This window comes from Lissotriton vulgaris, chromosome 1_1 (genome assembly GCF_964263255.1).
Source record: "Lissotriton vulgaris chromosome 1_1, aLisVul1.2, whole genome shotgun sequence".
Lineage (NCBI taxonomy): Eukaryota > Metazoa > Chordata > Amphibia > Caudata > Salamandridae > Lissotriton > Lissotriton vulgaris.
In genome coordinates this window covers 857,446,262-857,469,076 of record NC_141685.1, presented here as the reverse complement: position 1 = coordinate 857,469,076, position 22,815 = coordinate 857,446,262, and the positions used below count along the sequence as shown (strand labels likewise).

General features: G+C 42.2%; 1 protein-coding gene across 1 annotated transcript in view; it reads right to left on the bottom strand.

Moving 5' to 3' along the window:
• The window catches only part of LOC147748028 (cytochrome P450 2D15-like), a 425,856-nt gene extending 406,995 nt beyond the window's left edge, over positions 1–18,861 (bottom strand). The window contains exon 1 of the mRNA XM_086958026.1: positions 18,528–18,861. Coding sequence (XP_086814152.1) covers positions 18,528–18,737 — 210 coding nt within the window. The 5' untranslated portion in view covers positions 18,738–18,861. The remainder of the gene's footprint in view (positions 1–18,527) is intronic.
• Between the last annotated feature and the right edge of the window lie 3,954 nt (positions 18,862–22,815).

Here is a 22,815-nt window from a genome sequence, read left to right as displayed (position 1 = left end):
ATAATTGTAAAATAATTCCTAGGGGGACGCTTGTGTATTTCTGTTATTAATCATACCCAGTCCTCATGGGATAATTGGGTGGCTCTATCGTGTTTAACGTTGGGCATTGCAGCGCGGCCCAACGAGGAGCAGGCTCATATGATGAAGCATGACACCTAGCTTGCTGGGTGTGTAAGAGCCCTAGTTCCTATAGGAGGAATTCCCCTCCTTCTGCTGACCCCCTGCAACACATTGCCAGACATCACCAGCCATGGCATTTTAATGGTGACCACTATTTCGCCCAGTAACTTCGTACTCTTCTGTGTGTAAAGTCAAGCTTTCTGCCCATGAAGTTGCGTTTCTCTGTGTCTGCTGGTTCTGGCAGGAATTGTGATGATACAACTCAAGGTTGTTTGTTATTTCAGTGAGCAGCTGCACATTTTCGTAGTGATGTCACAACTAGGCTGTAGCAAAAATATTATCGACAGGTTTTCATGGCAGGTTTCATGTGTCCTACAAATATAGAACATTTCTAATGAAGGTTACATTTCACTAGTACAGTCAGGTAAAGACAATGCTCTGCTGAGCCATTGTCATTGGTATACTATAATGCAGACACCAGAGGAGGAGCTCATGGAAGTAAAAAGCCAACCAACCGGTTTTATTGGAAAACAATTGTAAATTCTCAGTTAAGTTCGTTTTGTAATTGAATGTTGGGAGATAGTATTCTGTGTTCTCATTGGTCTGGAGCCGGGAGACATCACATATGTCGTTGTGAACTTGTCCTGTTGTGTGTGTTTATCTATCTATCTTGCTGGGTGCTCAAAATGCATACATTTCTATTGTTCCTATGAAGTGGCACAAAAGGCATTTTTGGAGAAAAAAAACCTGACTGTGTTAAAGGGCTGGTCATGGAGGGAAATTAATGGAGTTTTGAAAGTTCATGCCGTACTGCTTCCCCATGACTGCTGACTCAGACCAACAACAATTGGATATTCACGAAAAGTCAAGTCTGTGTCATTGTTAAAGGGATTTGCCTGTCTGCTGATTGCAGTTTGGTAGTGATCCCTGGTTCTTTGTTTGATAAAACTCTATGTCATACCTTTTGTTTACTTCAGAGACACTAGTAGTTGTTTTTCGATCTGCAGACATTTCTAAAACACATGTAATAAATGTATGCTGTTTGTGTGGAACTGCCCCCCAAGCAGGTATGGTGACTGCTCTTGAGATAGCAAGAGTCCTTGAGTAGGAAGATACCGTGTAGGAGCATTGGCACATAACAGTGATTCAAAAGGGGATTCTTTGAAGGTGGGTGGTGGCAGACCCAGAGGGCTCAAGCAGCCTGGCTGCTGGATGGGCTGAACCTAAGTAGAGGTGGGCAATGAGACGTGTTCAGAGCTGAAGGCCTTCCCATATGTTACTGTCCAGAAGCCCACCCCCTAGTCCGAGGTTCAGGAGTTGTCTGCTCGCCTCACTTGACAGCATTTATACAGCTCCCTGTGCAGTGCAGGTGGTGTCTAGGCGCTGGGCTGGATCCTTAATCCTCAGATGCACATTCTGCAACTTCAGCTTCATTTGTCAATGTAAAAGACCTCTGAGGGGTGCACTTGAGGTGTTTTCTCAGTTTTTATTTTGTGTGGTTGTATTTCATGGATCCAGCCCAGAAAAGGCAGCAGCCTGCTTCATACAAAGCTTGCCAATACTGGCTGCTTTCTGCAGTTCACATGAGCAGTGGTGTGTGTTCGGCTGCTATGACAGCACCCATGGCTGGTATAAAACATACAAATTCACAGCGGTCGCTGATTTTGGTAGAAGTAGCTCTTCAAGCCTTGCCATAAGCACAGTGTCAGCATTTGATGTGTCATCGCAGTGAGCGATGGGTGGGTGAGCTGGGATTATGCTTCTAGTTTGACTCACCCACACAGCCAAAGAAAAAAAGAAAGCTAGATGCTCAGGTAAGGAATGCCATTAAAGGCAAATTATGTGACTTTTAAATAAGAACATTTTTATTAGATTTTCATCATAGACAGGAACAAGGCACACCTTTTGATGGTCAGCGCAGGGAACCTGCAATAAAATGCCATGCCAGTCTCTTTAGACCTCTGGTCCCATACCTCTCCTCTTATGTACAATCCCCTTCGAGTCCATAATAAGACCACCATTTGCCCCACACGCTGGAACGTTTCTTTGGGCACCCCCTTGCAATATAGTCTAGATAGGTTCCTCCTGCTGTGCACAATGGTCCATACCTGCTCTCCATTCCCGGGGATGGAGAGGGGGGCTCTGGGCATTGGCCTAAATTGTGTGACATTTTATGCCATCGTTTTCTAGCAGTTTTGATATGCATTACTACCAATGGATCACGTTATAAAAAGCATATATATAACAAAAAGAAAGAGCTGTATACACATCTAAGCCCATCCTATTTAAAATGTTATACACCAGCAATTCATGATTTTGTCCTGCATGGAAACAGAGTGACATTTTGTTAACCCTATCCTTTCTGCCTTCATGAGTAAAATAGTTTCTTTAAAGCACTGTATAATATTGCCCAGAGCAAAAAACGAGCCTGCTTGAACACAATTACTGCAGTGAAATCTGTACCTCTTTTAATGAGTGCCACTTCGGTTTTTAAACTTTTCTTCGGTGTGGGGTTGGGATTTTCCTATGTTCGTATTACTGGTTGCTTGGAAACACTTCTTCCCATAAAGAAACAGCTCTACGTAACAGTATAGCACATAACATATTTATGATGTATGTACCTTGTTTGCAGGATCTATGAGGTTTAAAACACCAGACCTTAAGAAGATGCAACACGGTTGGCATTATTCTGAACTCTGAGTGAAGTCTTAAAATAACTCCTGCTTTACGGAAACTGCCTGCGATGTGCACAAGAATAGCAAAAAATGTTTTCTGTCGTTTCCATTTGCATTCCTAATTAAATTGAAATAGTTGAAGGTTTTTCATCCCATTGTTATGTAATCTTAGCCAAATTGTTACCTTTTGAAATGGTTTACTACAGCTAAGCAGAAGCAGTTACCATTTGTAAAGTGTCTTTGTGCACCCTGCACACAGCAGCTTTTAATGACTTTGGGTCTGATGTATAAATGCTTTTTGTGCCCAAAATGCTTTCACAAAATCAAACGTTCCAACCTCAAAAAGATGTGTTGCAGTGTACTAAAAAACACTGTGAGACAAAGGGATTTTCAATTTGTAAATCCACATTTGTTACCCATGTGAATTGCATTAGGGAAGGGGGTGAAAGAGACTTCTCACGTCCACTTGTGATTCAGAAATCAACCTATCAATGGTTTATGATGGCAAATCTGATGGCGAATAGATCCGTCACAGATATCGTACTGGGGGAGCAGACAGAGGTCCAAGGGCTACTACATGCCCACAACCCCCATTTATTTTAATGCAGCGACTGTCTTTTTACGGGGCATTGGCTTTTTATTTTTTTTACAAGAAATGGGGTGGAGGGCAGCTGCCTCTCACAGGTGTCCATACATATGCTGGCAGCCAGGTGTAAGGGTTTGAAAAATGCCTCCTGCTTCATGAATATTAACGAAGCAGGAGGTTTTGCAGCCTCTCCCGAACATGCATCTTCAGTGGGATATGTTAGTACATCAGTTGCATCGCAGAATACAGGGCGCAGCTGCACGACCCATAGGCGCGGTGAGCTTAACTTTTTGTTGAAGCAAATATGTTCATGCCGAAGATTGCATAGAATTAGACAGAATCTTTCAGCGGCCCTTCCATTGTATGCCGCAATGAGGCAAGAGAGGGCTCCGGAATTAGAATAAGGAAGTGCATCTTGAACAGGACTAAAGGGTCACCTGTCGGGACAGAATTAAAACAAGCATTGAAAATGCAATAGGTCTCGCCTTTTATTAAGTTAAAGCCATTTGCTTTGCTATACAATACCATTAGCAACGCAAATGGCTTTAACTTAATCAAAGGCGAGACATATTACATTTTCAATGCTTGTTATTGTTAGGTGTGGGATAGTAGTGGAGAGTTATTTGTGGAGAATTGATAGATGTCAAATTTGTATGCCAAACTGAAGTGGTGTGGAGTGATGCTGAGGTGGTTGTGAGTAGTGGCGGAGGTGATGCTCATGTGATCCAGAATGATATTGGGGTGATGCTGAAGTGGTGATGCGCTGGTTCCGAGGTGATGCTTATGTGATGCTGAATGATACATAGGTGATGCTGAGTGATGTGGAGAAGTGTGGCTCAATGGTTAGAGCGGCAGACCCTGATGGAGAGGTCTAGCCCGGGACCAGGGTTCAATTCCCTGCCTCGGACCTGATAATTCTCGCCTCGGTGCCAATTCCAATCATGGAGTCCCACTCTGCAACTCTGGGCAATAGCTCGCTTAATCTCCACAACGGCCCCCACAACACTAAGGATGCCTGGCCTTCACCCTGGGGGTGCCCAGGAGTGGACGCCTCACAGGGAAAGCCAGGAGGGGTTCCACAGCGGTATTCGTACAAGCACCTTGAGACCCTTGCGGGTGCGTAGTGCGCTATATAAATATCAATTTACAAATATCAATTTACATGTTGTGGTGATGAGTTATCCCGATGTTGAATAGCTAAACTGGTGCTTATGTGGTGGCAAGTGATCTTGTTTTTGTTCTGTGTTGAGGTGTTACTGTATTGATGCTGAAGTGTTGCTGAAGTGCTGCTGCGTTGATTCTGAATTGTTGCTGGTGTGGGGGGGTTGTATGACGATACATCGGTAACCTTTTCTTCGCACGCTTTTACAACGCGGCAAATACATCGCTACTGCGGTGATTCCTATTGGTCGCATACTACATCGCAGTTTTTTAAATCGCGCATCAGGACAACGCGTTCTTTGCTCTTGGATACAGGAGAATTTCATGGTAGTTTGCCACAAGCTTCTGGGGCAGTCGAAGTGAGACACATACATTATTAATACTAGCGATGTGCTGAAAGCAGCATCTGCCACTTTCTACTTTTCCATTTTGTAGGTTTGGCCTAGAGACAGGTTAAACTTTCTTTTCAGCCTCAAAACAAATAATAGAAATATTTATATTCATGTATGTTCATGTTTTCCAAAATAAATGAATAAAGTTTAATAAAAACACACACACATACTTAATAATATTCATATTGTGGTTTTTTTTTCAGATGATTGGTCTGTTGAAGTGTTTTCTTTACTTTTGAAGTGTCATAGATTACTTATTTTTGGTGCACCGTTGCATTTCAGAATTTTTAATCTTTATTAATTTAATATTTTACTGTCAATGGCATATGCTTGCCAGCCGTCAGTCACCGCTCCAATAAAAACATTGCAGGCATAACAATGCAAAACCTATTGGTATTGCCAATGCTGGTTTAGTTTTGTAAGCGTTCCATACCAGCTGCAGGTATTTTTATGTGTCTAGGAAAAACCTCTGTGCCTGGTAGAATCACACTGGACGTTTCAATATTTGGCTTCGAAAACAGCACAAGGAATTCTGATATATTGTGCAGATGGTTTGTTTCCTGTAAATAAATGTGGCCTCATGAGTCCTGCCTTTGTTTTTTGTTTTCAGTGACCACGGCTCCACGCCAGCTATGCCAACTGCTCCTAGTGCCAGGGATGCCCGCTGCTCCCACGGCCACCCCTGACCGCGATGGTTCATGCCCAAACAATTTGCCAGCTTGTGCTCTTCGTGCATACCACCGACCGGGCAGTCTCAGATGAGCATGGCTGCCTGTCACACTCTATCTGGCCCAAAAATAGTTTCTCCTTCATGATAAATCTTTCCCCAGCTGTGGACACAGACAGCAAGCAATATTCAGGTGTGAAGTTTGAACATTATTAGTGGTCGGTGCGAGTACAGAGAGAGACAACTTTAAAACGACTGAGACTCTCGAAGGTGGACTGAAAATTAGAAGAGCTTAGAAAAAGCTGGATACTACGTACGGTCGCTAGTGTTCTTTATGAAGGTGCAGGGCTGTAAGTGGGTCGGGTCTCACCGGTGCTGAGCACCTGCAGTTTGTTTAAAGGAGTCCTCCAAACGGGTCTCTATCGGGCTCTGTTTTATGCCCTGGCACAGTGGTCCGTTTTCTTCCAGACTGCAGTGACAGCAGGCACATCTATGTGCGCTGCTCACACTGCTCAGTTCTCACTATTGGAGAAGTTACGGCATGACGTCATGCCAGGTGAGCGTTGGAGGGAAAGGGAAATCCTTTAAAGAGAGTCATTTTCTCTCTGGATTTCCCTTCTCTTTTTGAATCTCAGGAGCAGCAACATTGTCGTGGTGTCACCAGGGCTTTAAAGGAAGCTTTTTCAATATTATATACAAGCCATAGTTGCTGCTTATTTATCTTGTGCAACTAACAACCACTTACAAAGACAATAGTACTGACTTGTATTTATGATGTTACTTGGATCATATATTTGGATGCAATGACGGAAACAGCAAAATATAAGTCGGGGGGCACACTATGCTAAGCATCCATGCATCCATCCGCCATCCATCCACCCTTACATCCATCCATCCATCCATCCACCATCCATCCACTCAGCCATCCATCCATACAGACACCCATCCATACATCCATCCGTGTATCCATCCATACATCCATCCACCCATCCATCCACCCACCCATCCAGCATCCCACAAAGCCACCCACACATCATGCACCCATCCACACTTTTATCCATCCATCCATCCGCCATCAATCCACTTATCCATCCATCCACCCACCCACCCATCCATCCATCCACCCACCCATCCATCCATCCACCCACCCATCCAGCCACCCACACATCATGCACCCATCCACACTTTTTTCCATCCATCCATCCATACATCCACCCACCCATACATACATCCGTCAATGCACCCATCCACCTACACATCATGCATCCATCCATCTACCCACACACACATCATACGGTCTCAGCATCTCAGATTTACGTAGCCAGTTTGCACGAGGCCTGTAAAGCTGGTTGTCGAGGACAAAGAGTTGGAAGAAAAGGTGCTAGCAGTGAGCCTTCATACGTGACTTTACAGAAGAGGTAGAAAGTGCAGCAAACGTGTTTGCAGTTGCCATTGATTTTGAGCTGTCAGTACACTAGAAAGATTTTAAGCTGAATTGGGGGCTTGTCTGCATTTTGCACAGCATCTGCACTTTTTGTTTGCGATGCTCTGCTGACAAGGAAAATTTGTCTCTCCCAACCAGCAGGGCCTTTCATCAAGATTGTAGCCAGTTTCGGTTGCGCTGGTGTTTGCTGGTGATGTCAAAAGCAGCTGAATAAAAAATGGTGGCACTTGGGAAGTTAGGGAGCTTATTTTTGAGTGTTACACATTTGCACGAGGCCTGTAAAGATGCCATTAACATCGCATGCGTTGTAATTGCATGCAATGTTAATGGCATCGCGCCGTTGTAGCATGCGTAGTAAAAGCATGCGATGTCAACGATCCTGCGATGTAAAAGTTGCGGTGCGATGGCACCGCGATGTATTAACATCGATGTAATGGGTGTTTCCCAGTGTGGGGCTGTGCAGGTGCTGAGCTGGTGTTGCATTGGTGGTGGTGCACTGATGTGGAGGTGGTGCTTTGCTAATGCTGAGACGGTGCTGTGTTGATAATGAGGTGTTGCTGCAGTACAGCTGAGGTAGTGCTGTGCTGATGGTGACTTGTTGCTCCACTGGTGGTGGTGGTGCACTGAAGAGGAGGTGTTACTGTGTTGATGCTAATATTGTCATGTGGTGATAAGGTGCTTAGGTGAGCCTGTGCTGGTGCTTAGGTGGTGCTGAGTGATGCAGAGGTTCTGCTTAGTGATGCTGTGGTGGTGACGAGTGATGCTGTGATGGTAGTGAACGATACGTAGGTGGTGCTGAGTGATGTTGAGGTGGTACTGAGTGATACTTTGTTGGTGCTGTGTTTGTGTTTAAGTGGTGCTTAGTAATGGAAGTCTGGTGCAGCGCGGGTGCTGAGGTGATGCTGCACTGGTGTTGATATGGTGCTGTGTTAATGCTGAAATGGTTCTGCATTAGGGATTCTTTGCTGCGGAGGTGGTGCCATGCTGGTTCTGAGTTGGTGCTGTGCTAATTCCGTGGTGGGGTGAGTTGGTGCTGCATTGCTGCTATGCTGATGCTGGGCTGGTGCTGAATTGGTCGGGTGGAGAGGACAATAACCCTGTAATTCTTTCTCGATCTAGTAATAATAAAGAACAGCAAATGTGTCTTGATATCCCCAACTAATAACTTGTATGGGTAGAGGACGCGCCTTGTATGGAAAGCTGCAAGGTCCAGTGCCTTGGTGCTTTTGTCAGGTGCTTTATAATTCAGCTTATGGTGGTGGGGTCTGTCCCTCGGCTGGGATGCAGGGGACGTGCCTTGTAGGAAAAGCTGCGAGGTCCAGTGAGTTCACAAATGATAACATCGTAAACCTGTGTGTGAAATTTGTTTATTAAACAGAAAACAAGAGAACCACATGGGTGTGATAGAGGGGGCACGTGCAGTGGGGTTAATGAAACACGCACCACAGCTGTGCAGTGGGGTGAAAGAAAGCATGCACCACAGCTGTGCAATGTGCAATAAGGTGAAAGGAAGCACGCACAACAGGTGTGCACTGGGGTGAAAGGAGGCACACACCACATATCTGCACTGTGCAGTGTTTTGAAAGGAAGCACGCGCCCCTACTGTGCAGTGGGAGAAAGGAAGCACGCACCACAGCCGTGCACTGTGCAGAGATGTCAAAGGTAAAACGCAACACAGGTGCGCAGAGATGTGAAAGGAAGCATGCACCAAGGTAATGAAAAAACACGAATGTTAAAAGGTGTGGTCCATTTTTAAGCTGTGTACTGTGCAATGGGGGGAATGGAAGCATGCACCACCCTCTGACTGTGACCCTAATCTCTCCATAGCCCCCCTTTCACATGCATTTCATTTGTTTTATAGCGTTACAAATTCCAGTGTAAGGTGTCGGAGGTCTTGAAATCACACACACGTTATACAGAGACAATTATTCATATATGTGTTAGCCTATAAAAATGTTTCATAAGAATGGGGATTTTAAGGTGTGGGAATCATATCATATGATATGCATACTAGTAAGCAGTGTATTTTAAGAGTGTTTGGTTTGGAGAAGCACATACTCTGGATTTAAACCCACCATAGTGGTTAGGCTTGGTTTTCTTTAATAGGAATGTATTTCTACCCAAACTAACTCTTTGTAGCAACATTAGGATAATGAAAGACTGGGAAAAAACAAAGTTCCAACCCAATGCCCTGCATATGGCATGCAGCTCTTTAATTACAGTTCATTTGTCAATGTGCTAAATCAAGATTGCAATTTACGAACTGCAAATAAGAAACGAATCTCTATAACAAAAGCAGTAACCCACTAAGCTATCCACATAAAATAGTTCTGTGATCCCCATGGTACACGTTCTTTCTAGCAGTCATATTAACCCTCTGTACTACTTTATGATGAGTCAGTACTGCCATTAGAAAAAACTGGATCTCTCTCCAGTAGGAACATTAACCAGCAGAGTTATCTTTACATTTGTATTGTTGGCTGAAACCTGTACCACACACAAGAAATTCTGCAGTGTGTGCTTTTAAACTCATACGTTATTTCAAAACGCCACCTCCCCCTCCAGAGGTCAGCGCCAGCTGAGGCTGCACCGGTAGCATCACCCTAAAGGGGGTCCTTGCTGGGATGAATTCAAGCTTTCCATCCATCACTTTGTTTTGTGATGCATCACATTACCATACAATATTCCTTTAAAGCTAGACTCGAAGCATGGCGCTGTTTCTTTTTTTCAGCACCATCCAAATTTGTAAATACAATTGTCAGTTTGCGCATGAGTAGTACGCACACTTACAATATGGCATGCCTACGTCATACCGCCTCTTTTTTAACTTTTTGTTTTTTTAGTAATGCTGCACAGCTTTGGGGATGCTGTACCGCGAGGATAAAAACCCCTGGTCAAAGCCAATAGGCCCTCGGTTAAACCTATTGACTTTTCCAGTGCTTGTTTATAAAGCACTTGCTAACTGTATTGTGTTTAATTCAAACACCCCAATATTTTCATATAATGGGGAACAAGCAGCAGTAGATTTGTTTTTTTTGTTTTTTTATTGATTCAGTTCAAAGTCATGTATACAGAAAAAAAAACAAATATTCAACATACATAGAGATAAAGAATCACAAAGTGGTTTTAACATCAAATATATACAATCTAAGCAACATCTTCATATTATTAAATAACATAAATAATAATCACTACTGATCCAAATAATCTATTAAAGCCTGCCAAATTTGTACCCTCTTCTCTTTTTCCTAATTGATTTAATGCAATAAAGATTAAACTCCAAGTTAAAGATATTATAAAATTTTGCTCGCCACATTTCATATGTAGGTGCTTCTGGTTTTAACCACATTGATGATATACATAGGCGAGCTACAGCCATGGCCATGAATATAACATATCTATTCTCTTGATAACCTAGAAACAATTCATTGTCATTCGATAAACCAAAAATAATCATCTCTCTAGAGATTTTTACATCGCATTTAGTAATATGTGCTAAAAAGAGTTCTATAGAAATAAAAAAAGGTTTTAATATAAGGCAGTCTGAAAATATATGTATAATATCTGCCAAGTCACATTGACACCTATAACATTTCCAGTTATATGCATTACTCCATTTTGACATTTTAAGTGGTGTGTGATAAAGATTAAATAAAGTTTTGTAATGTTGAGAATATAAATTGGCAGAAAGAATAATTTTATCAGCCATGAATATTGATTCTTGAAATGGTACTGCTGATGTGCCTAGTCTTGTGCACCATTTTGATGCCTGTTGGTCCATATCGTCCTGATGTAAGTTTAACAGATAATTGTAAATAGTCTCTATGCGTGTTGTTTTTTTTTTATATTTCCATAAATTCATTGGAACATAATGGTACAATATGTGGGTGTGTATGGAAAAAATTCCTTATTTGCAAATACTTAAAGAAGTCATGTTTCGACAGGCTAAATTGGTCTCTTAACTCCTGAAATGAAGCAATAATGCCGTTTTTAACCATGTCACCAATAGCTATTATACCCTTCTCCCGCCAGAAGCCCATAGTACGATCCCTGAAAATTACCGGGAGAAGTTCTATAGAATTGCATGGAGTATAAAAGTTAATACGGCCCAATGAGATGAGCTTCCGAATAGAACGCCATCCTTTGAAAGCAGACCATATAAGTTTGAATCTAGTTCTTTTGTAATAGTTAGGTTCTGTAAAGCGAAGTAACATTTGACGAGATTGTGGACCTAATAAAAGAGAGAAAATATCAGGGCTTTCACATGAGGGTGGAGTTCCGCCAATTGAAAAATATTTAACATTTTTAATAAGGCATGCAAAATAATAAAGTGCGAAGTTTGGGACTCCCCAGCCCCCCCTTAAGATTGGTAAAGTCATAAATTTAGATGCTCTCTGTGTTGCTTTCCCACTCCATAAAAATCGATCAGTTATAGATTGCAATTTTTTCAGTTCTAATGTAGGTATTTCCAGTGGTATTGCTCGAAAATAATATAAAACTTTCGGAAGAATAGTCATTTTTAAGACATTGCGTCTCCCTACTAACGATAAATGCAGACATTCTATTTTGTCAAGTTGATTTTTTACTGACACTAATATATCTGCTCAATTTGATGAGACTAACTGTTGTGGCATGAGTCTAATTTTAATACCTAAGTATTTAGTCTCTATAATAACCCTGCTATCATTAATACATAGGCCTGGTGAGCATATGACCTGGGTTTTTTGGCTATTAAGTTTGTATCCGGATACATTGCCGAACATGCCTGTCAGATTTTCTATTTCAATTAGTGCAGATTCCGGATCAGAGGTTACCACTGCAATATCGTCAGCATAAGCTAGCACCTTTATATCGCCTCCTGGTAGAGCCATGCATTGAATTTGTTGAGATGACATTAATACCTTTAACAAGGGTTCTATATAGATAGCAAATAATAAGGGTGAACAGGGACAACCCTGTCGTGTGCCCCGCGTGATATTAACTGCCATAGATTCTTGTCCAGATATACAGATCTTAGCCCTCGGGTGCCTATACATAATTTGTAGCGAAGATATAAGTCGTAAACCAAATCCCATTTTCCCCATAACTGCCCACAGAAATCCCCATGACACGCAGTCAAATGCTTTTTCAGCATCTAAAAGCACCAATCCGACGTCTTTATGTTGTGCAGTAGCATAGTCTAGTGTTGCAATAACCCGGTGTATATGGTTAATAGTGCCGCGTTCTGGAAGAAAGCCGTGTTGTTGTTGAGAAACTAAAGTTGGGACAATTTGGCTCAATCGATTAGCAAAGATTTTAGAATATATTTTTGCTTCCGCATTTATAAGGGAGATGGGGTGGTACGACCCAGGTAAATGCGAAGGTTTGTCTTTTTTATGAAATATAACTATGCTAGCATCTTCCCATGATGGTGGAGGATGGCCCTTTTGAGCTTCTAGAAAGGTTGCAAGCATATCTGTTTTAATTATAGGGAATAGGATTTTGTAAATTTCTAATGGCAGTTTATTAGGACCAGAGGCCTTCCCTAGGGCTAATTCTTTTAGTGAAGTCTCAAGTTCTTCAATTGTAATAGGCAGCTCTAATTGTTCCTGCTGTGTTGAATTTAAATGGGACAACTCCAAATTATCAATGTATTGATTAAGTAAGTCAGAAGAGAAATCTTCTTGGGTATAGAGATTTGTATAGTATTCATAAAACACTTGTAGTATCCCCTCTGGTGATTCTACACGAATTCCCTGATTATTTTCTATAGAATTTATGCGCTGCATATTCTGTCTCCCGCGCATTCTCTGTGCTAAACATCTGCCTATATTTTCCCCATATTCATATCTTTCTGCGCGGAACGCCTTATATTGTAATGCTATATCCTGACTCCAAATCCTGTTTATCTTCGCTTTACATTTCGCGACTTCATTTTGGGATATTTCACTATTACGTTGTAATCTAATATCGCGGATTAAATCATGCTCTGCATTAGCTAAATCTCGTATTAATTCTATCATTATATTTTTCCTTTTCTTTTGTACACTCCAGCTATAACTAGAAGTTTCACCGCGTAACCCTGCCTTAAAGCAATCCCATACCATTGCATACGATGTAGAGGCTCTGTTGTGATCAAGAAATTGTTGAGCCCAATCCATAATTTGATTCACATACGTTTCATCTAATAACAGTTTCTTATTAAAGGTGAAGGATCTTTGTATTCTATGTGCATTAGATATAGGTAACTCCATAACAATTGGGGCATGATCAGAGGTGATGCGTGGTTTAACAGACATATTGGATCCTTGTGTCATATATCTAGGTATGAAAATATAATCTATTCGGACGAATTTCGTATGTGGTGAAGAAAAAAAAGTATATCAAGGATCATTCAAATGGGTCACAGGCCATCCATCAATCAACCCATGTTGGGATAATAGTTGACGTAGTGCCTTAAAAACCTTGGGCTTCCTACCTAGATATCTAGAAAAGTTTGGATCCCATGTATTCAGTTCCCCATGGATATTGAAATCACCCAGTACAATTAGTGGAGTACTCCAAAGGGCTAATTCTACATTTAAATATTCTATAAATGCAGTGTCATCCACATTGGATCCATATACTGTACAAATCGTTGTCACAACATTGCCAATTACACATTCCACAATAGCCCAACGTCCTACACTATCTACTTTAACCTTCCCCGTCGTGATTACAGAGCGTTGACCTAAGATAGCCACCCCTCTATCCGTAGTTGATTGTTGTGAGACAGCCAGCACAATAAATCCAAGATCTGTTAATACTTGTCTTTTCACCCATGGTATATGCGTCTCTTGAATACATATTATATCAGGTTGTATTAACCGAATTTCATGCATCACACGTTTACGCTTTTGCATATTATTGAGACCACATACATTAAAAGAACATATTCGAAAATAAGAGTTTGCCATGAAAAAAAATAGAAGTTCATTGCAGATATTAATTTGTACCATTGTACCATTCCAGCAACGTCAAAAAAGCTATTCATTTCAACATAATATTCCATGGCTTTGACTGAGTTTTTCCCCCTTTTTCCCCCCAAGCACACCCCCCGTGAACAACCCACCCCCCCCCGAACTCTCCCCCCAACACTGCTACCCTCCCCCCCGTGACCCTTCCCCAACATTAAGGCAAAGGAGCCTATTGCCCCGGTGATGTATGTGAGAGCGCCACAGATGTTTGGGCGTGACCAAAAAGTCCAAACATTAGATAGAATGAGTCTGTACCGTACTATACATTTGATCTACTAATCTTCAAATCTTACTTCTCACTCTAGTGTATTCAGATAAGCCTTTGCTAAAGCTTCAGCGGTAAAGAATCTATTTTGACCTTTATACACAATTTTAATCGTGAATGGTTGGAGCAAAAAAGCTTGCGCACCCTTTTTCTGAAATGGTTCTATCATTTGACGCATTCTCCAACGGTTTTCTACAGTCGAATGAAAATAATCAGGGCGTACAAAAAATTCTATACCCTTCCTGGAGCACTTCTTATCCGGCCTAGCCAGATCATACACTTTCTGTCTTGCCAAAAAGTTATTCACGGATATCAAGATGGCTCGAGGATATTGACGTGTTTGGGTGTTCCGTGCGGTTTGTTTGCGAAAAGGGAAGCGATGTGCCCTCTGGATCTCCAAAGACCAAACCCACTCTTTGACTTCAGGAAAGGCTTCTTCAAAGAGTTCAACAATGAACTGTCGTACATCATGCCCCTCGCTTCCTTCTGGAACACCCAAAACTCGTAGGTTATTACAACGGAGTCTATTTTCTAAATCAACCAGTTTAGAGTTCACGTCTTCTTTCAGCCCTTTTGAGTCGTCAAGGCTGGTTTTAATGTGTGTCACTTGATCCTCTAATGAGGATATACGTCCCTCCGCTTCTGCCATCCTATCTGTGAAATCATTACATGATTTGACTAAGCGTCGTACCGTGTTCTGCAGTTTTTTGCATGCATTATGCGTTTTCAAGTGCTAGGCTTTTGCCTCTAGTCGTTGCTCCGATATAGCTTTCAGTATAATATCAATGGGCATTTGATTAGGCGGTCCCGGGCTAGAGCTAGTTTGTTGAATAGAGTCTGCTAGATCCAGCTCTATTTCTTGGTCTATGACTGTTGGATCTCCTTCTGAGGTTTCCTCGCTCCAAGATCTAGTTGTACGCATTTCATCTGTAGCACTAGTGTGTGCTTCCTTGCTTGTGCTCTCCTTGCTCACATTTTCAATCTCCTCATCCAAATCCTCTTCCAGGTCGGACCCCTCAGAGTGTTCTGATAGAGAATAATATTTGCTATCTTTACTGCCAGTGGGATCAGCATCGCCTTCCCCTTCTACCCCTTCAAATCGGGGTGGATCCATTTCCGTGGCCCCTTCATCATTACCATTAAGAACGGCATCCTTTTGTATTTCTAATGGTACGTGGGAGTCGGCAGGTGAGGCACATGTGGATGGAATAGCAAAAGGGGTTGTTGGAGAAACAATCAACTGTTCGAGTGCAGTTACTAGCGTCTCATCTTGGTCATTAATCGATGATACACCGCCCTTTCCCTGACTCCCTTCATCATTCTGAGGGTCAGTATTACTTATTGTTGGTGCTTTTCCCTTGGAGAACATTTGTGGAATTTTTGGAGTGCTCAGTTGAGTGTTATCCAGGTCGTTATTACTATTATCTTGCCTTGCCTTTGCCGCAAGTGCAGCACGAGTCCCAATCGGATTGTCACCACTGGGTCTAGTTTTCCCACCACGTGCAACTTTTGGGGGCATATTGAAATATCCTAATGTTACACTGTTGTGCTGTTTATAACGGGAATTCCAAAAAAAAAGGCAACTTCACCACAACTTCTGCCGTTATCTGCCACTCGTCAAGTCTCTCTGAGCCTGAGATCCTCTGAGACTTCCTTAAATCCCTTTAGCCCCTTCAGAGTATGTAAGGCGTTGTGACTCCACTATGTTAAGTCTGCTTTAGTTACAGCCTTTTGTTACAGCCTCAGAGGTTACAGAGGTTTTTAATAAATCTTACTTGGCAGTATTCAACAGTATTCAGCGTCTTCCTCTGAAAAGTCTCTGTTTCGTGATGTTCCGTGGTTTTGCTTAGCCTTCTGCCCTCTGCTGCACCAAAAAAGAGCGTGTAATTTTCCCCCAGGTGCCGCTGCAGCATCCACACCCGATCCGGCGTGCCAGGAACCTCCCAGCCGATCAGGCGAGCAGCCGAGCTCACCGCTGCACAAAAAATCAGCGTGTGATTTTTCGAGGCTTTCCCCAAGCAGCCGAGCAGCCGAGCTCACCGCTGCACCAAAAATCAGCGTGTGGTTTTTTGAAATTTTCACCAAGCGCTGATGCGGCTTCCCCGCCTGCCACAGCACAACAGGAACAGCCCAGCCGAGCGGAGGGTTGCGGCAAGCACAGTCCGAGCATACGCCGGGAAATACTACAGCTGCGGGTCTTGAGGGGGCACCTTCACACGGCTGCAAACTACGACGAGGAAAAGCAGCGAGACACCAGCGGTCAGCAATCAGAGATGCATCCCAATTCACTCGGCAGCCACCAGAAACGCCAGAAACGCCACCGCTGAAGCTCAGGTACGACTTGTCAGAAACGCCCAAACTGAGCTCTCACAAACACGCCTGACGTGCAGGCGCCATCTTGCCTCGTCACATTCCATTCCAGCAGCAGTAGATTTGAAGACCTTTTCTTTACATTGTTGACAGTAGATGGTCACAGAGCAGTATCTGTGGTGGATACTATTGTTAACCACTGGTGTGTCAGCTTTTAAGAATAGTTCATTCCATCTGTATGACAGAGTTACTCCTTTCAATACCTCGTTTGTCCAAACGTGCCAACAGCGAACAGTTATGGCTGGTAAATGGGTCGGAACTCAGAAGTACTAGACAGAATAATCATATCAATAACTGTAGGAGTTATCTTTTAAAAGGGTTTTATTTAGAAAATGGGCTTATGGAATCTAACCTCACAAATGTACTCAATGACTCATTGCTTGCTCCCCACCCTTCCCTCCGCACATACATAGTGTCGATACGCAGGGGCAGCTGGTGACATTTAAAAGTGGGGGGGGCGTAAAAAATGTGGATGAGTGCACTGTGGCGAGTGATCCCAAACGTTATGAGGAGGGTTTGTGTGGGGGGGGTGGGGGGTGGAGGGGCTCCCCCCCCCCGATAATTTTTTTTAAATAAGAGTCAGCAAATGGTGCATTTCGAAGTTAATTTGAGAAAGCAGGAAGAATAATAAAGCAATTGTGATAGTGTAGTTATGACACCAATAAAGGGATTTAATATAATGATAATGTAGGTAACAGCTTATTCAGTGTACCACAGGACTTTATAACAGACTGAGATAAGAGTGCTCACAATATCCTCAGCCCCAGCATGCACATCCAACCAAGCCAAAGATCATGGCATGTGTTCCTGGAAGAAAAAAAACATTTCTGTATCCAGCTGTGTAGTCACCCTCATTGTGAGCATTGCTGTGGCTTCTGAGATCTTGTAGAATGTTATTATCACTAGGCAACTTCAGTAGTAAACACTAACACTTCACTTTCTGGCAACCAAGCATTATTTTCAGCCGGCATCCGTGATTTTTGCATATTCTGTCTGGAATTAGAAACCGGGCCTGTGAGATGTACGGCTGCGCTGCAAGGGGACCATGAAGTGGTTTCACTGTGTAAGTGACTCCCAACTTCCACAAGTGACTCACAGCGTGTGGGCTGCCAAAGGCCGTGGCAGTGAATGTGTCCGAGGTTGTGCACACGCTGCTGAAAGCATAGCTCGGAAACACTGAGTAGTCAAGGGTTTCATTCTGTTCCGAGCTGTACACACTTATATTCAGAGAAACTGCGAGTTAATAATATGCACTTAAACAACTCTACAAAATATACTTTCTGCCCCCAAATACGCAATGTGACACTTGGCTCTGTCGTGTGGAACGTTCGGGCAAAGTGATAATAGGAAGTTGACCACCAATGCCGGTTTTTGTTTTGCATCCGGATCTGGAGGGTTGATTTTATAAGGCGATGAGCGGGACTACAGGTCCCAGACTGCACAAGAAAAACATCAACTTGGTAAACTACCCTTGCATTGACATTGGAAACCTGAGAACGCTGTAAATAAGGTGTCCAATGTCCATATATTTGACATGATGTTATTATAAACAAGTTTAATTTGATCCAATACATCGCAAAATACCAATACAGCTTGCCTTTAAAAGTTCAAAACTGGCCTGATTTCCAAATGTGGGACATTTCTTTTTTTAGCTATCTTGTTTGCTAACAGGGGCCGCTTTTGCTTGGGTCTATTTTTTTATCCCGGTCCTACCCCAGGCGTTGTACGAGCTTTAAAGCCTGGTTCCACCCCCCGCCTCCCCTCCCCTCTCTCCTGCCTCTCCCTTCACAGAGCCCCCCCCCCCTCTCGCCTCTCTCCCTTCCCAGAGCCCCTCCCCCTCACCACAGTTTACCTTATCGAAGGACGTTGGTAGGTTATGAAAATCCACCTGCAGCATGTTCCCGACGAAGGGCCAGGACGAAGGGCCGGGTGGGTAGGAACTCCCGCCTTTCCTGCGCTTCATGAAGTCTACTAAAAGGATGAAGGTGACGAAGAAGAGGAACAGAGAGGGGGCGTGAAGGCAGGAGGCCAGCAGGCTCTTGAGGGCAGCCAGCAACTCCATTATTTCCAGACTCCGCTGCTCCACTCTTCCGGGCTCCGCTGTGCTTTCAGCTCTGTGTTTCTCAACAGGACCCTGCCCTGTATGAACTCGTAGCTCCGCCCTTCATCTTTGCTCCATCCACTGCTGCTTTCCGCTTTAAATGCATTGCTCTTGCTTATCTTCTCTGTTATTCTCACCTTTTAGTTCCTTACGTTATCTTCTCCCCTTCTCCCTGATACGGGTTTGTTTAGTTTGACCTTTTCTTACTCTGACAATCTTTCTCTCTATCTCGTCATAGCCCTTCTTCCCCCTTTAGTGATGTTTTTCTTTCATCGTATTATTTTAATTTTTCGCCCTTTATTTTTTTGTTTTCGCTGATTCCTGTGTGCACAATGATCTCTTATTTCGTAACAAGTTTCTCTGTTTTCCCTTGGCGTCATTCAATTTGTTTCATTTCGCCCCCCATCCTCCCCCACTGTTTATTGCCTGCTTCCATACTTGTCTCTTTCGTTTTTCTCCTTTTTGTTGCATTTTCTCAATTTCACCGGATATCATCCCCGTCTCTGTCATCTTGCTCTATTTGAGTCTGCTTTTTTTTAAATCCAGACTTTGTTCTTTTCACCCTATTCATTTTATGTAGTTAAATGTTTGTATATAGCAGGGTTCATCCAAGAGGATGTTATAGCGGTTTACAGAGAGCAGTATCAAAATATGGTGAATTAACAGTTAGTCCTTTGATGAGTTTGTTACCTGAAAGTTGCAAGAATATACAGTAGGGACTGCCTTTCAGATGAGACAAAAGAAATCAGTGCAGATAATTGGCCAGCAGTTTCAGGAATAGGAATTTTCAGCCAATTTTTTAAACATATGAAAGATAGGTGATGTCAAATTCTTAAAGGGATTCATTTGTAATGAATTAGTGCCGTGGTGATAGGGTCGAATTTCTTCTTGTTTGTGATCAGTCTTGGACAAAGGACCGCTTTCGAACGAACAGCTTTACAACGGGCTAATCAGTAGGGAGACCACCCTGCATGGCGGCAAATTCGGGACAGGGCTGTAAAAAATGTCAGGACAAAGGGGCAAAATTCAGGACTCTGGATACATTTAAGAGTGATCATACCCGAATTGATTATTAATGCATTTCGGTACAATTTTTTTTATATTGCACTACTGTGCTGTGTATGAGATTGCCTCTAGGCAGTGGTTAATCTGTAAAAAAAAAAAAAAGTCCTGGGGATCTCATCAGGCAGCAGCTGACACCAGCCTTTTTTTGCTGTTAGTGTCGTCAAAAACAGAACCAATAACTAACCATTAAATTGGGGAGAGGATGGGGTGTAATGGCAAAAGCTGCCGATTTAGGAGCTGGAGAACCAGCTGCGAGTCTAAGCATTGGCTCAACATCTCCCTGTAAATTAATGTGTTCTTAACTGGTGCTTATGAAAATCGCTGGTGTTGATGATTAAGTGCTGGTGCTAAGCACCGGAAACCACCGGCTCAAATTAAGCACTGCCTTTAGGTATGCTGCATTTAGATCGCGCATGTTTTCCTTGTTCAAAAGTAAATTGATGCTCTTGAGCACGGTGTCAAGGGCATCACTCCTACCCAAATACACACAAAATTTCTTGGAGAGAAAGCAACAGCAACATTTTGGTTATGTTTCTAAACATTTAAATACACATGGCAAACAGTTGGGAAAACATTAAGGTAAGTGACTTTCACTTTCTGCAAGTTTTTGGCAAATTGAACAAGGAGTCTACAAAGTGCACAAATTGTTTTTATTGTTTTGTTTTCCAGCTTTTCTCAATTTCATCAGCAGCTCTAGCTGATGATGGATCTATTGACTGGGTAGCAAAATGCTAATTTATTGAAAGCCATCAATAGTCTAATGATCATTGAACGGCTTTTGTAATTTAACAAGAAACATGGATTGACTTTGAATTCGAAGTTACAAAAAACAATAAAAAAGATTATTGGTGACCAGCACATCAACACTTCACCATGTTGCTGGAGTTATATGCGCATTAGCAGAACACAGATTATCATTCTGGGAAAATGTCAAAAATGTAATTTTCCTTGAAATTAAAATTATGTATTTTTATTATAACTCATAGCCCAGTGAGATCCATTTCTTACTGACCACATTGAACAATACAGCTATTCTGGACATGAAAAGCCATGTTATTTGACCACAACAATGTGTGATGATCTTACTGACCGCATGGCAAAAAAAGCAAGGCAATGTATTTTTGATGATTTGAGTCAAGTTGGCTACTTCAGATTGTTGACTTCACATCAGAGCTCTTGCATGTTGTCCAATTAACTATTATTGTAATATACACATCATCGCATGATGGGCAGCCTATTGAAAGTTTTTTTCACCATTCATTCCATTACAAAACAATTTTGTAGAAAATTTTGCCTATAAGATACTTAGTTATTTCATACATGAATGCACCGTTGAATTTAGGAAATGTAAACGTCAATCCTATGATAATGTTGCAGAGTGCCTGGGAACTCTGAAGATATGCAACAAAAAATGATAAAACAAATAAATTTGTAACGCATATTTCCTGTCCTGAACATTCACTAAGGGGCTGATTATGATGTCGGTCGGAAAGCATTCTGATCGACTCAGTTTTGGGAGTGTTTAGGACCGAATCGGATTCGGGGAGTCCGACTGACCTAGTACCATGTTTCTGATGTGTTCCGACCAACTACAAAGGCTTCCATTGAAGAAAGGGGTGGTTGCGGAAAACCATGCACCCAGTGACCGGCACCCCATGGTGTCTGTCACACTTTGAATGGTTTAACAGGGGGTCCCCTTCGTACCCCTAGGGGCCCCAACAGGAGCCTTCCGGGTGAAGGTCGGCCTGCTACAGCCCCCAGAAGTCAGATCACAACAGCCGATACATGTCGGACAAACCGATTCGAAAAGGCTGTCAAATCTGACATCGTAATCGCTTGGTCGGAAATGCAGTCCATAGAGCTGTACGAGTCTGCACCGACCGACTCGATTTCTACAAATGCCTGTCGGACCCGAGTCGAAGAGACCTAACATCGTAATCTAAAGGTCGGAAATGTTTCCAAGTCAGTCGGAAATGCGGGTTCCGTATCAGGTTCGGACAAACCAAATGCTGTTTGGAGTCTTTCCGACTGACATCGTAATCGCCCCCTAAGTCTTTTAGACTGAGCTGCATTAGATTGCTGTGTAGATAAAGTGGATTTTCTGCTGTTATAAAGCAATTATACAGATTTGTATCTGTTTCCACAAAACAGTAGGCAATTCTATAGTCATATATGAGTTCTCAATTTGCTGTACCAAAAACATCCTTCCGATACTAGATCAGAATCATCCACTGCAGCAATTGGGAACAATTGTGATTCTAATAATGATGGTATAATTGAAATTCAGAATGATAAAAATAAAAATGGTGCTGCCAGAGCAAGGCTGGCTTTACTCTGGATAAAATGAGGGAGTTTGAATTTATGTTTACACTTATACTGAAGAACTGACTGTTGGACCAGTTCCATAGAACTAGCATAACTTTACAAAATATTAAAATGTAATAAGGTACATATGAAAAATTAGATGCACCCTTATATCACATCAGAAATAATTATTATTACATTTAGCAAACAGTCACAAAGAGACGTTGCCAAGTGAACACTATAAATATGTAAATAAGAGCAGAAGGATTAGATAAGAGCAAGCTAAATACGGAAAAGCATCTGGCATCATTGATGAACTTTCCTTCATAGATACATTTACAATAAAATCATTCATACCCTTCATAGAGCCCTTAGAAAATAATTACAAAACCAAGCAAAAGGATATGAGAATATATAATTCCTGCGAAACTTAATTTTTATTGACTTTCTAACAATCAAGTGAAGATCTTGACCAAAATGTAAAACTTATAATACAGAAAAATCCTAAAGATACAGATAATACCTTTTATGGGGAAATAAGGGACCTTCCTCTGCATATAAAGAAAAATGATCTGGAGAAAAATGTCTCACTTACCAAAATACATACAATATATACAGAGGACAGAGTACAATCTGTATTTCCTAGTTTCAAAGCTATATTTAAATAGTG